This window comes from Oryza sativa, chromosome 3 (genome assembly GCF_034140825.1).
Source record: "Oryza sativa Japonica Group chromosome 3, ASM3414082v1".
Lineage (NCBI taxonomy): Eukaryota > Viridiplantae > Streptophyta > Magnoliopsida > Poales > Poaceae > Oryza > Oryza sativa.
Window position 1 is genome coordinate 13,250,393 of NC_089037.1, and position 12,533 is coordinate 13,262,925.

Sequence of the window (12,533 nt, forward strand, 5' to 3'; positions counted from 1 at the left end):
TCATTAAGATCTCAACAAAAACGCCATATCTTTATTTGATCTGCAGCATGATTGTACAAAGCAGCACAGAGAATGTAAGCCGATTAGGACCGGACATCATTAGGGCTTTGACCACGACTACACCCCCTTCAGCTTGCATTATACATGTATTTACATAAGGATCACCAAAGAAAATCATCTGAAGTTGACAGCCAGGTCCATTTGCAAAATGGTGATCCAAGGTTTTCAGGAAATTCACCATCTGGGAGAAACATCTCTACAGTAGTCGCATACACAGGTATACGAGTGATGTAATGACCCAGCAGGGGGACAATAGGCCAGAGGCTGATGCTGCATCGTGTTAGTGCAAATGTATTAGAAATTTACCACCAAAGAGAAGATATTGAGTTCTTTTAGATAGAGAAGGGAGTGAAGAAGTCATCAGATTACATACACAAAAGATAACAGTGTAAAGCTCCATTTGGCATAGCAGTGGGTTATCATAATCTCGTTTAGTGTAACCGCTTTTAGTCATTTTGGTGTTTGACAAATTACTTTTTATTTAATCCATTTTGCAAGCAATACCATTATTGTGTTCCAAAAATATGGAACAATTGGGATAGTTGATAACAATTTTACCTAACCTAAATCTGTTCTGCGAAAAGTATAACGATCATAGGTTTTCATTTCCATGACAACTTAAAACAAATAAGCAGGGCAACAAAGCAAGCACAGAAACCACAAACTAATCCTTTAAAAAAGAAGAGTTCGTATATCTTTGCGCTTGTTTCATTCTATGCCAGGAAAGTTCACTTTATACACTATATTCAGATCTGAAGAAAATATTTGTTATCCGAAAAAGGAATTAATAGTTAGCGACATAAGAATATTGTTTACGGAAGTTTTAGTTGCTGTAAATAAGACATGTATGATGTATGCTGACTTCACAATTCTAGATGGCATTTTGTGGAGTTCATGAAACATGCTTTACTGGCAAAAAAAGGAAAATCAATCATCTTTCTTTTTTTTTGAACGGACAAAAAAAATCAATCATCTTGAAAACAAGACGGTGTTCCTTAATTGTCAGGATTTTCATTTCATGGATACAAGATGCGGTGTCATGGTTTTTCATTATACTAAAGGCAGGGTAGTCTACCTCAACTATCATCCTACACTTGTATAGAAAATAAAAAGTGTCAAGAGTTAAGACCCGTCATAAATTCAATTTTGCAATGGCAATAGATGATCTGTCAGTAATGGTAAAAACATCTATAGCTGACCTTAGTTAATTACTTGGAGGGAGAGATTTCAAGCTTGTAGCCCCAAATTTTAGTTGGTAAAAAGAAACACGAATATTAGAAAATGACCTAATATCAAATAATAAGAAGGGGTGAGGTTTCGAACCCAGGTTATCTAGCCTACCATCTTGTGAAGCTAGCCGGAGCCCGAAAAACCTTTAGGTGTTTCTCAAATTATAGTTGGTACTCAACTGATTTATGCGCCCAGGTGGTCAGATGCTAGCCAGTCCTCAAGTTTTAATTGAAGTCTATAACAAATCCTAATCCTGTTATCCAAGGTTCGATTAAGAAGACACCAAAGAAAGAGGCAAACAAATTGTGGACGAGCCGACGGCGGCACATCTCTGAGCTTGTTCACGGCAAGGGTGTAGAGATTGGAGGAGGCCGAGCGCTGCCGAGGCTGTCGGCCGGGTGGCGATGGCAGTGTCTCGGAGGAGGAGAGGCTAGGAAACCCGCTCTCGCTAGTCCGGGCGCCATTTCTTTGGCTTCTCGAGGGAGCATGGTTGCGCGAGACATAAGGCAGCCTAATCAACACGTTACGTCAGCTAAAACTGTCGTAGAAACCATTAGGACCCCCAAAAAAGAAGTAAAAAAAAAGTAAATTACACCCACAGTACAACAACTTGACATATGGATGCGATATAGTGCAAGAACTTGATAATTGAACGTCCGAGTGCAACAACTTGACAAGTGGTTGCGTTCTAGTACAAGAACTTGACAATTTAATATTTTGGCGAATCAATTTGGCTAAGCATATGCTAGGTAAGGTTTTTCACGATGTCAATATGCCAATACACAGTAATCCTATGGATATTACCTTATAATATTGAGTTTAATTTTTAAGAATTATATTGCACATACAATTTACATTCAGTTACCTTTAAGAATTTTTTTGTTTTCTTCACCTTATCAAATATCAACCGAAATATAATAGTTTCTACATCCAGTTTAATTGACTTTCAGTTATTAATTATTAGGATAAAAATATAAATATGTTTATACAAATCCACGCTAGTATATTGTCAAGTATTTAAAATTTTGAATTTATATAAAAAAATGCTCCAAATAATTAAGTTATCACAACTTCTTAATTTATTGTATCAAAATCGTACCTATCTTGCAAGTTGTTGCATTTATACGATCACTTATAAAGATCTTATACTAAATTGCACATTCTTGCCAAGTTGTTGCACTATAACGCTCATTTTTTAAGTTATTACACCAAATTGCATCCATCTGCCAAGTTGTTGTACCGTGGGTGCAATTTACTTAAAAAAAAAGTCTCTTTCATAATATCTCGCAGAATTTCTACATTTCTGTTCCCCAAAAGGGGCCATGAAACTGGCATGCAGGAATCCTTCTTTTATGCCAAGCAACACGGAACGCGAAAAAGTAATCACAACTCACAAGCGCAAAACAAGTGCTTCATTATTTGAGGAACAAAGATGATTTTTTTTTGGGACATGGCTCGTTCAAAGATGTCGTCATGATTGGTTTCAAGTGCAGTTTGGTCGTAGGATACTTTAGCCTAATCTAAATCGTCGTTGTCCTTCCAGCCGCAATTATCCTAAATTCCCAATCAAAATTCAAAGCCTTTTCGGAAGCGACACTGCCATCCACTGGAAGAAGAGGGGAACAAAACAAAAAACAAAACGCAGCAAGATTCCTCGCAGTCTGCATCATCAGCCCATGCCGAGCCAGGCAGCTGAACCCAAAATCATTCGAGCCCGTACGCATCACGCACAGCAATTGATAGGTTCTCAATTCCAGCGAAAACTGGTCGGATCAGTTCAATAAGACAAACCACTCAATATCCTGTTCATCTTTTTTAAAAAAAAATTCAAACTGTTTTTCTTGTTTTGACAAAATCTATCCAACTCTCAATCTTGTTTTGCCGGTTTACCAATGTTTTCCGAAAAAAAAACCCGGAGATATCGGTTCGGTGACCGGACTGTCAATCCTGAACCCAGCTCACCACCACCACTTGTAGGCTTGTGGCAGCAACAAGCTGAAAATGACAAGGAGAAATGGAAGAAAAAGGCAGAGTCTCGCTGTGATCACAGCTCACTGTTGGGGAGAATGAAAAACGGTTGTACTCCCTTCGTTCCATAAAAAACCAACATATTACCAGATATGATACTCCCTCCATCCAAAAAAAAAAAACTAACCTAGAAGTTGGATGAGACATAATCTTATGTCCCATCGAACTCCTAGGTTAGGTTTTTTTTTTACGGAAGGAGTACCTAAACATATATCTATATTAGGATATGTCACATTGATACTGATACGTTTTTTATGGGATGGATGGAGTACTAAACCATTTGCTAGGGGCATAATACAGGGATACAGGAGGACCACGTGAAGTTTCCAAGTGATTAATGCACTGTGGATAGACAAGGATCTGTCTGAAGAAACCAGCACGGATGGATCAGGACAGGAAGAGGGCCATCACCTTCCCCATGAATTCATATCAAATCAAAGGCTTCACATCATAACCACCAAGTCCAGTTGAGATAAGCTCAAGAAACTATCAAGAGGAGAATATAGTTATCTTAATCTAGGTAGCAAAAGCATATGGAGTAGCAGTAATCAAGAGAACATCAACTGCATCAGCTGAGAGTTTTTGAGCTGCAGGTCAAGTTTCCAGCTGCAAAAATCTGATGAACACTTGACATAACAGTATTGTCACAGAGCCTACCTTATTCTTTTGGATAACTATCCAATGCTGCCTGCATCATTGACTGGTTCTTCACATGAGGCAGTGACCCTATTGGTTAGTGGAGTCAACAAGATAACAAGGGTAATATATAGTTTACCATGACTTAAAAAGGAAATCCTACTTAATTAACGAGAGATTCCAGGGCACAGCACAAGTGGTCTGGCAAATCATTTAGACGCCAGTGGTCAATACTATACAAGAACCAATAACATGCCATAGCACAACAGCGCAACTGTTCTTGGGAAACTTTGTATAAAAATCAATTCATGCCTATACATTGAGAAATCAGTATGAAGATGGCATTTTTTTTTTCAAATAGACAGGTTTAAGAGAAAACAGGATTGTAAGCAGTTCAATTCAACCTTATAAAACGCACAGGCAAATAGTAATCAGGCAGAATATGCCAACATGGATGACACAAGGACACAACCTAGCATTAACTAGTACTTATTTAACTGAAATTTCAGGCAACTTGCTTCTATATTATATCATCATGCTTGCTACCATTGATCCCTTGAGATTTACAGCTAAAAAAACGTCTTAATGACAGTTGACAGAAGTATATTCTGCTGTAGAACATTAAGTAATACAACATTAAGAAAATAACCTTCTCTAGCTATCTAAACAAGTATCATACTATCGTTAACCTTTTATGTAAACAGAATAGTAAAAGAAGTATCTGATATGAAGCTGTGGAAGGATATACTTGCAAGGAAAAGCATTCCGTGGTGATCATAACAAGCCATACATTACAGATTGGACGATAAGATGCCATGCATAACACCCATTTTATGAGCATCTTCGATTAAACAGTCTTGAGGACTCCAACCAGATTACCAGGCTAATCTAACGAGAGCTAGAGCTTGATGATCGGAAAGGCCATAGGAACGAGAACGGATTCCTTCTCCTTTGACGTCCATTGGTTCTCCCATTGCTACTTGAACTCTGACTTTGGTTGGTTGATCTTGTGCGCGAGCAGCTAGCACCAGTAGAGCTCTGTGGTGGCAACTCATATCGGCAAACAGGGCAGGAATTGTGCTGTTCCAGCCAAGGAACTATGCAATCAGAGTGGTATAAATGCTTGCATGGCATCTCCCTTGCTTCTGATCCCAGCTCAAACTTGTCCTTGCAGACAGGGCAATGTGAGTCTCCACTGAGATGCCTCTGTGTAATCTTCACAGTAGGCATAGCATCAATCGATGATTGAGTGGCAGGTGGCGGCCCTCGTCGATCATTCTGAGTTAATTGCTCAATCAGATCATCCAGTCCAGGTCCAACAAAGTAGTCTGCAATGTTTGCTCTGCGCATGCCAACACCACGGCGTCCATTGATGAATACATCAAAACCATTGTCTTCTGAGAGATGACCAGGAAGCTGGCCACGGAAGAGCAACCATGGCCCTGAGCCAAACTCCATCTCCAGGTCAGAAAATATGTTTGGCCTTCCTCTCACATCAACTTCCCGGTTCGTTCCCGCCATGCCATGCCTCATCACAGCAGAGATTGCCTCCATGATACCGAATCTTGGATCACGATGGAAATCAGGATCCATCCCAACAAAGTGGCGCATGAGAGCATCAACATCATCCATTTCAGACACAAAACCGGAATCACAATAGGGACACTCCATATCCTGGCCGCGGGGCCTCACCCGCTGTCTACATTGGTAGCACCAGTATGATTGCCTACCTCCTGACATTTCTTCCAATCAACGTACTGCTTCCCCAAAATCCAAAGGTGTGGTATACCTCCTCCGCACTGCAAAAAATGGCACAATTTCTAACATATCAGGGCAACAGCTCCACTAGTAATGTTACATAAGCATATCATTCCAATGCAACTTACAAAATCCAACAAGACTGAATACATGAAGTTTCACAATGGTACCAAGGCATATAGACAAGTCAAAAAGGCACACAGATGGGCACCTACCATCCAGTACCAGTCCAAATCACTGAACTGTCAAGGATTACTTAGAATTATTCATCAATTATCACAAATCCGCCTAATCGAAGTAATAATTCGCTCATGAATGATAAAGCGATTGTTTCCGAAGATATAAATTTTTCGCATGACATTTGTTAATGAATAATCCTCCTAATTAAGACATACTGCAACATGGGAAATTTATACATGATCCAAACTGATGATCTTTGCCTGATCTTTGCTTTTTTCAGATAGGAATTCTTGAACTCGCAACTTCTTTCAGACACATCAGGTTTCCCTCTTATAGAGCCAGGGATAGTTTGTCTCACAGACTAATACTAGATACTTATGTTCGGTTCATAGGCTGCCTCACACTGATTTATTCCCAAAAAAAAAAAAGAAATCAAACTGGATCAATTACACTAGATGCTGCAACCAGGCTAAAATCCAAGAACAGGCTAAATTCCCACTCGCCCGTAGATCAATCAGTTCATGGTAAGACTAAAAACTCTACAACAGCCACCTTTTCCACACGATTCACTCCATTCAAAATGAAAAAAAAAAAGAAAAAGAAAGAAAAGAAAACTGATTGCAGATAACTCCCAAGATTACGCGGCCCGAGCAAACAAATTGAATAGAAAAAAAACACGCACACGAATAGCGGTTTCCGCTGGTTCGATTACGATACCAGATAGGAGAGGAGGAGGCGGCGGCGGTTTGTGGTGGCGAGGAGCGGTGGGAGGACCGGAAGAGGGGAAGGCGAGATGAACTCCACCACGAACACACGAACAGAAAAGGCGAAAAAATAATATTGGAAGAAGAGGAGGGGATGGATCCAGAGAGACCATATTTTATACCCACTCGAGTCGCCGAGAGCCCCACTCTCCTCCCCTTCTCAGTGCTGCGGTGGCGCCCACGCTGTCCTCCCGGGCCCACATGGCAGTGGCGTCAGGGGGGAGGTGGGCCCCACAGGCCTCGATTCCTGAGCCGCGTCGTCCCCCTCGCTTTCCGCCGCGAGAAAGATGCCTCCTCGCCCCGTAGCCCACGGCCTGCCCGGGGCCAGCGCAGTGACTGGCATGTGGGGCCAGAGTGCGCTTCGGGCCCACGTGTCAGTGTGGGCTTTGGACATGGTGGGGGTGGGATTTTGCGTCGGGGACGATGTGGAGCGGGGGAATTTTAAAATATTCGGAGCCACGGAATACGAGGCTAGATCGGCCGTCGGTGGGAGGAATGGACGGCCCGGATGGGATGTCCCGTCACGTGGTTGCCTCGTCAAGCTGTCGAGGGCGGCCATTTCGGTCCTCACCGAGAAATCGGTCCGGGCAATCGCGCAAATGGGAAAAACCGAACTTATCTAAAAAACCATGTTCCGGTTAACCGAACCGCAGTTTGATCTTCGGTCTAAACCAAGCTGACCGCGCAGTGGCACTGTGGCAGATCTCGCATTGGGGTGAATCTCCTCTGCGGTATTAACCTCTGACTTGGGTCAATGACACGTGGGCCTAATGAGCATGGGTCTATATGTCAGTCACTCAAAGTCAAAGGATAGTACTGCAAATGATATGTTTCCCTTGCATTGGACCAACTGCGGTCTTATTCGGCCATCCGGGTAACCAATAAATAAGAGCTAAGAACCGAGAATTTGATTGGTCTTCTCACAGCTAAGACCGAACAGGAGACCAGTGACTAATTTATCTGTTTTTTTTAATCGTGATACGGTTTTTTCATTGTCGGTCTTCGGTCTTGATTTTTTTTTGTCCACCCTTAGTAGGGAGTAGGGTGTCCAAGTCCTATTTGGTGGCTTTTAAAAAGTATCGCTTCTCAAACAATTCAATTCAGTTTGTCACAATGAGTCCAAATTAAAGCAAAGACAAGTGTCAATTTCATCGGGGTCTTTAAATATCTTTGTTTTTATAGTTATTTTTAATATCTAAAATTGTAAAATATGTTTTTTATAACAATTATATATCAGTTTTAAATTTAAGTCATTCTCTTGTAAAAATGGAAATAAGGCCGGCAACCAAAATGTAATTTTAAATTCAAAATTAAGATATATAGCTTTTAGGATAAAGGTATGCCAAAAGCCGGCTCTAAATATCAACGTTCTCAATTTTTTTTAGATAATCAACGTTCTCAATTCTTGCAACATTTTTGTTATAATTGAAATTGTCGACGGGGGTTACCAGTAGACCGGATATAGAGGGTATTGGGGTACGCTGGTACGAGGATCTACGTAATACGACATCGAGTAGGCAGAAAACAAAGATTATACTGGTTCAGGCCCCTTGATAGGTAATAGCCATAATCCAGTTGATATGGGATTATATGATGGAAACCACAGATTACAAAGGGAATAGTGGAACTCGACGATACCGACGAGATCGTAGTCGAGTTGATTCGACTAGATCACCCGGCGACTTGGCTCCTGTAGGCTCCGGCTTCGTAGGCTGTGGTGGATGTGTTGGCGGTAAGATTCGATGCCCAAGGTCCTCCCCGGGGGGTCCCTTTTGTACCACAGGTCAACTGGTCTCCAAGTAAGACTCGGAGACATCGGACCCGATACGATACAATGACGACCCAGTTCTATCCGAGTAGGACTCCTTCCATCTGTGAACTCCATAATGAATTTCCTTAACGTATGCCGAAAACGTCCGTATACGCGCAAGTATACCATATCAATATGTGACGTATATCGAAGGGTAAAGGGTATACCTTACCCGTAACCCTGACAGTAGCCCCCGACTTCTGCTTATATGAACTCGTGAAACCGATCGCGACTTCTGATGTCGAAGTTGTCGTCGTTCTCGGTGTGAGGACTGAGAGACAAGGAGTGATCGACAACGCCAGGTGAAGCTCAACGGTCATGAGTGAATTTAAATTGAAGTCCGAAAAACTGCCGCGCGTAACGGACCCAGAAATTTCCGACGGCCATCTCTCTCCTTTCCTTGGAATTCGCACCGTCGGAAGTGCGTCTATTTAAGGGAGTTTTGGGGATCCAATTTGAAGTCCGCCTGTTGTGAAAAAACTCTCCAGCCCCCAAGCGTCCCTCGTCTTCTCCGCTCCCGCAAAAAACCCTAGCTAGCTCATCTCGGTCCTTTCTCCGGCGATCCCCGGCGGCAATGGATCTCGACAAGTCTACCTCCACCAGCACGTCGCTAAAGAAGTTGCAGGAGGATGGCGCCCTTCCCGGTCGCGGGACCGCGGAGAGAGAAGTAGGAGGTACTGAACCCCAACCTGTCCTAGGTCGCATGGTTGTGATCGAGGACTTTATTCTCTGTGGTTTTCTTCCTCCGCCTTCTGAATTTCTTCTCTTGGTCTTGAATTTCTACAGTCTTTCCTTGCTCCATTTGAACCCCAATTCCATCGCCTTCATGAGTATCTTTTCGCATCTTTGTGAGGCCTACATTGGGGTAGAGCCGTTTCTTGACCTCTTCCGCTTTTACTATGAGTTGAGTTGGATGGAACCCAAAAAGGTGTCTGGATGTGTCGGTTTCCGACTTCGGGATGGCCTGAAGTCGCGATACATCCTCTTCCAGTGCCCCTCATCTCGCAGCAAATGGCGGGGGAGGTGGTTCTATCTTCAGATAGAAGATTCGGATCCGGTTTTTATTGTTCCTGAGGAGCAACTAGACAAGATTTCATCTTGGACCGCCAAACTCGCCTTGACCCCATCCCTCCAATCTTTCATCGATATCATTGATGACCTCCGAGTACGGGGATTGTCGGGGTATGAAGTCGCTGCCGACTTCATTGGTAGGCGGATCTAGCCGCTCCAGGCTCGAGCCCATCCAGCCTTTGATTATTCTGGGCCGGAGGACGCGACCCGGGTTTCTCCTCGGGGTATTTTTCTTTTTAGTTAAATTGGCTCCCTTATGTGCGTGTTCTTCCCGACTTATCGGATTCTGGTCTCGATCTACAGGCTTGGACAGCGCAACCGTGGAGCGCCGTGTCGGCCAACTGATGATCACTGGCCCGACAACGGCGAGCAACGTCCAAGTCCCCCTTTGCGAGAAAGGGGCAGCCGAGCGCGACGTTGCCATCAATGTAAGTGTACTCAGCGGTCCTTTTGCATTTTTCTTCCGGGATCGCATTATGACTTCATGAAGCGTAGGCTCTCCCTCTGACTGATATCATCGGGCCGCTCGTGGACCATCAGGTGGCGGCGTCGCTGAAGAAGAAAGTCGCCAAGGAGGTGTCTGACGCTGTTGCTGCTGCTGCCACAACGAGTGGCGGCAACGTTCTGAAAAAGGGGAGGAAATTCTCTTCTGTGGTCGGACATCGTCGGAAGACACCCACCCCCTCGGTAAGTTCTCCTGTTCTTTCATCACGTAGTCAGAAAACTTCCACCTCACATCATATCCGTTATACTCCAGGCCTCGGACGCGTCTCCCCCGCCTCCACGTCGGCAACGGCTAGTGACGCTTGGCGAGAAGCAAGTGGATGACTTTGAGGTTTTGTCACTTCGTCAAACTGTTGCAGCCTGTCTCAGTTGCAGCTTTTCGCAGGGCGGCGTGGGCGAAGGCGGCGCAAGACGGGTCTGGAGGGACCTCCAGCGCGTCTCCTATCGTGGCCTCGACGGATGTCGTGGTCGTGCCCAGGAGCCGCGAGGCAACACCTAGCGGCCCAGCTAGCAATCTCGCCACTGGTCGAGGTCTGCCGGCTGCCATCCTCACCTGGGAGGAGCTCCAGGTTGAGATGGGGTGCCTCCTTGAGGCTGGTGCTCGCGGCATTAGCCGCGAGATCGCGGAGGCGAGGGCGGCGGCGGCGGCGTCGGCGAATGAGCGCGCCGACCGGCTGGCGCATGATTTGGCGGAGGTTCGCGAGGACCTCCAGAAGATGCGGGAGCTGGTGGCCGGCAATAAGCGACAACGGCAGGGACTCGAGCACCGCATGTCGGAGCGCGAGAACAACTTGTCGGAAATCCGTGGCTCGTTGCGAGTCACCTATACTGGTCTGCACCAGCTCGCCGGGGAGTGCGGTATCAAGTCTACCATCCCGGCGAATCCCGATGAGTTCTCGCCGACGACTTCTCTTGCGGAGCTGGCGACGGCGATGGAGGAGATCCCCTCCAAGCACGCGGCTAGGATTGGAGAGGAGACGTCCAACGGGATCTATACCGGGGCGTGCCATGTCCTTGCGTGTGTGAGACTGGCGCACCCTAAACTCGATCTGCGGAAAATCTTGGATCAGGGGGCGGCTAGCGACGCGCGCAAGGATGTGATGGAAGAAGTCGGCGATCTGGGGGAGTCTGTTCTCCCACTTTTTGAAGAGTAGGATTTTGACTCTCTTGTACTCCTTAGTCATGCTTTGTAAAACTTTCATTGGTTCCAACCGCCTTTGTGTATGCAGTCATCGCCTTAGCTTTCTTTAGCATTTTGATCTTGAGTACTTTGTTGTCGTCTGTAGAGATGTTGATGTCGAGGATGTCCAGCAGCGCGGGCAGCCTGAGTTGCCAGTGATCGTTCCGGCACTTGCGTTCGAGCCACATGTGCCGGAGGGCGATGTAGCTCAAAATTCGCCTGTGGAAACGAGCATGGCGACGACTCCCTTAGGTTGGTTATCTTTGTTTTCATCTCCTTTACTCTTCCGTCTGGATCGACTTGATTTGTTGTATTCTCGTGAGAGAAGAGCAGTTTGACTTAGTCGTTTCCATGCTGAGCAGACCTCGAGAGTGCGCTTGCTGACCAGGATCGTCGCATCCAGTATTGGAGGACGAAGTTTGAGGTCGCGGAACTCGAGAGGACTATGCTGGAAGTGAAGAAGGACCAGGCCGTGGAGACACTCCGGGGCCGCGAGGTGTGGTTCAACTCGTATCTGAAGAGTTTCTGCACCTCCATGTCAAGGGTCTGTAGAGAGCTCCGGGTACCCCGTGGGGATCCCGAGAAATCGGCGACTGGATACATCCCGTGGCTGAATGGGGCCTGCGCCCAGCTTGAGGGCATCAGCCAGCGTATCGACGAGGCCCTGAAGCAGGAGTGTCGTCGATCGAGCCAATATGCCGGGGGCATGTATTGGCCTGTATATGAGATCATCGTCCGCAGCTGCACCTCGAGTTCCTCCATGAAGGGTTTTCTCGTTCTCGGAGAACTCCTACGGAGATAGATGGCCTGGCGAAGTCGATGGCGCCGCTGGCGGAAAAGGTCTTCCAGTCTATGGACTAGCATTGGCCTTCCTGGTAGTCTCCGTGTCCTATGACAAATGTCCTAGGGGAAGAGTGTAATATAATTTTGGATTTTTATAGAATTGTAAGAAGTACTTGTGAAATAGAAAAGAAATCTATCCAACTAAGCTTTCTTACTCTGGATGTATTGTGTATGAGTGTCTTCTCACTTCGCGACTTCGATTAGTCGTTTGAGTTATACACTCTCCCTAGCCCCCAGCATTGTCATCGGAGAATTCTTCTCGGAAGATAAGGCTCTTGGACCTTTGACCTGCCTCGGTTGAACAAGCACTGATCCTAGCCCCCAGCCGTGAAGTTGGAAAGTTTATTTCCGATTACACGGCTTGGTTAATACGCATGGCGAGAACTCTTACACGACCAGATCTTACATGGTCTTTTGTCTCTACAGGATCCGACAAGGTCTTATCGGCTCTGGGCGGCCCCAGCTGAAG

At 45.4% G+C, this 12,533-nt stretch overlaps 1 protein-coding gene across 3 annotated transcripts; it reads right to left on the bottom strand.

Annotated features, from left to right (window-relative positions):
• Positions 1–3,345: 3,345 nt before the first annotated feature.
• Positions 3,346–6,744, bottom strand: LOC4332849 (probable E3 ubiquitin-protein ligase RHC1A). 3 transcript variants are annotated; one of them, XR_010740037.1, is made up of 3 exons: positions 6,610–6,744; positions 3,976–5,753; positions 3,346–3,804 (listed from the first exon to the last, which is right to left on the bottom strand). XR_010740037.1 is itself a non-coding variant. In XM_015777516.3 (2 exons), the coding sequence occupies exon 2, from the start codon at positions 5,692–5,694 to the stop codon at positions 4,843–4,845; it is 852 nt and encodes a 283-aa protein (XP_015633002.1). In that variant the 5' UTR covers positions 5,695–5,753; positions 6,610–6,744; the 3' UTR covers positions 4,447–4,842. The 3 variants fall into 3 exon arrangements, 2 of the variants coding, with proteins under 2 accessions (XP_015633002.1, XP_015633003.1); XM_015777516.3 differs by lacking the exon at positions 3,346–3,804 and having other exon boundaries at positions 4,447–5,753; XM_015777517.3 differs by lacking the exon at positions 3,346–3,804 and having other exon boundaries at positions 4,447–5,753; positions 6,575–6,744.
• Between the last annotated feature and the right edge of the window lie 5,789 nt (positions 6,745–12,533).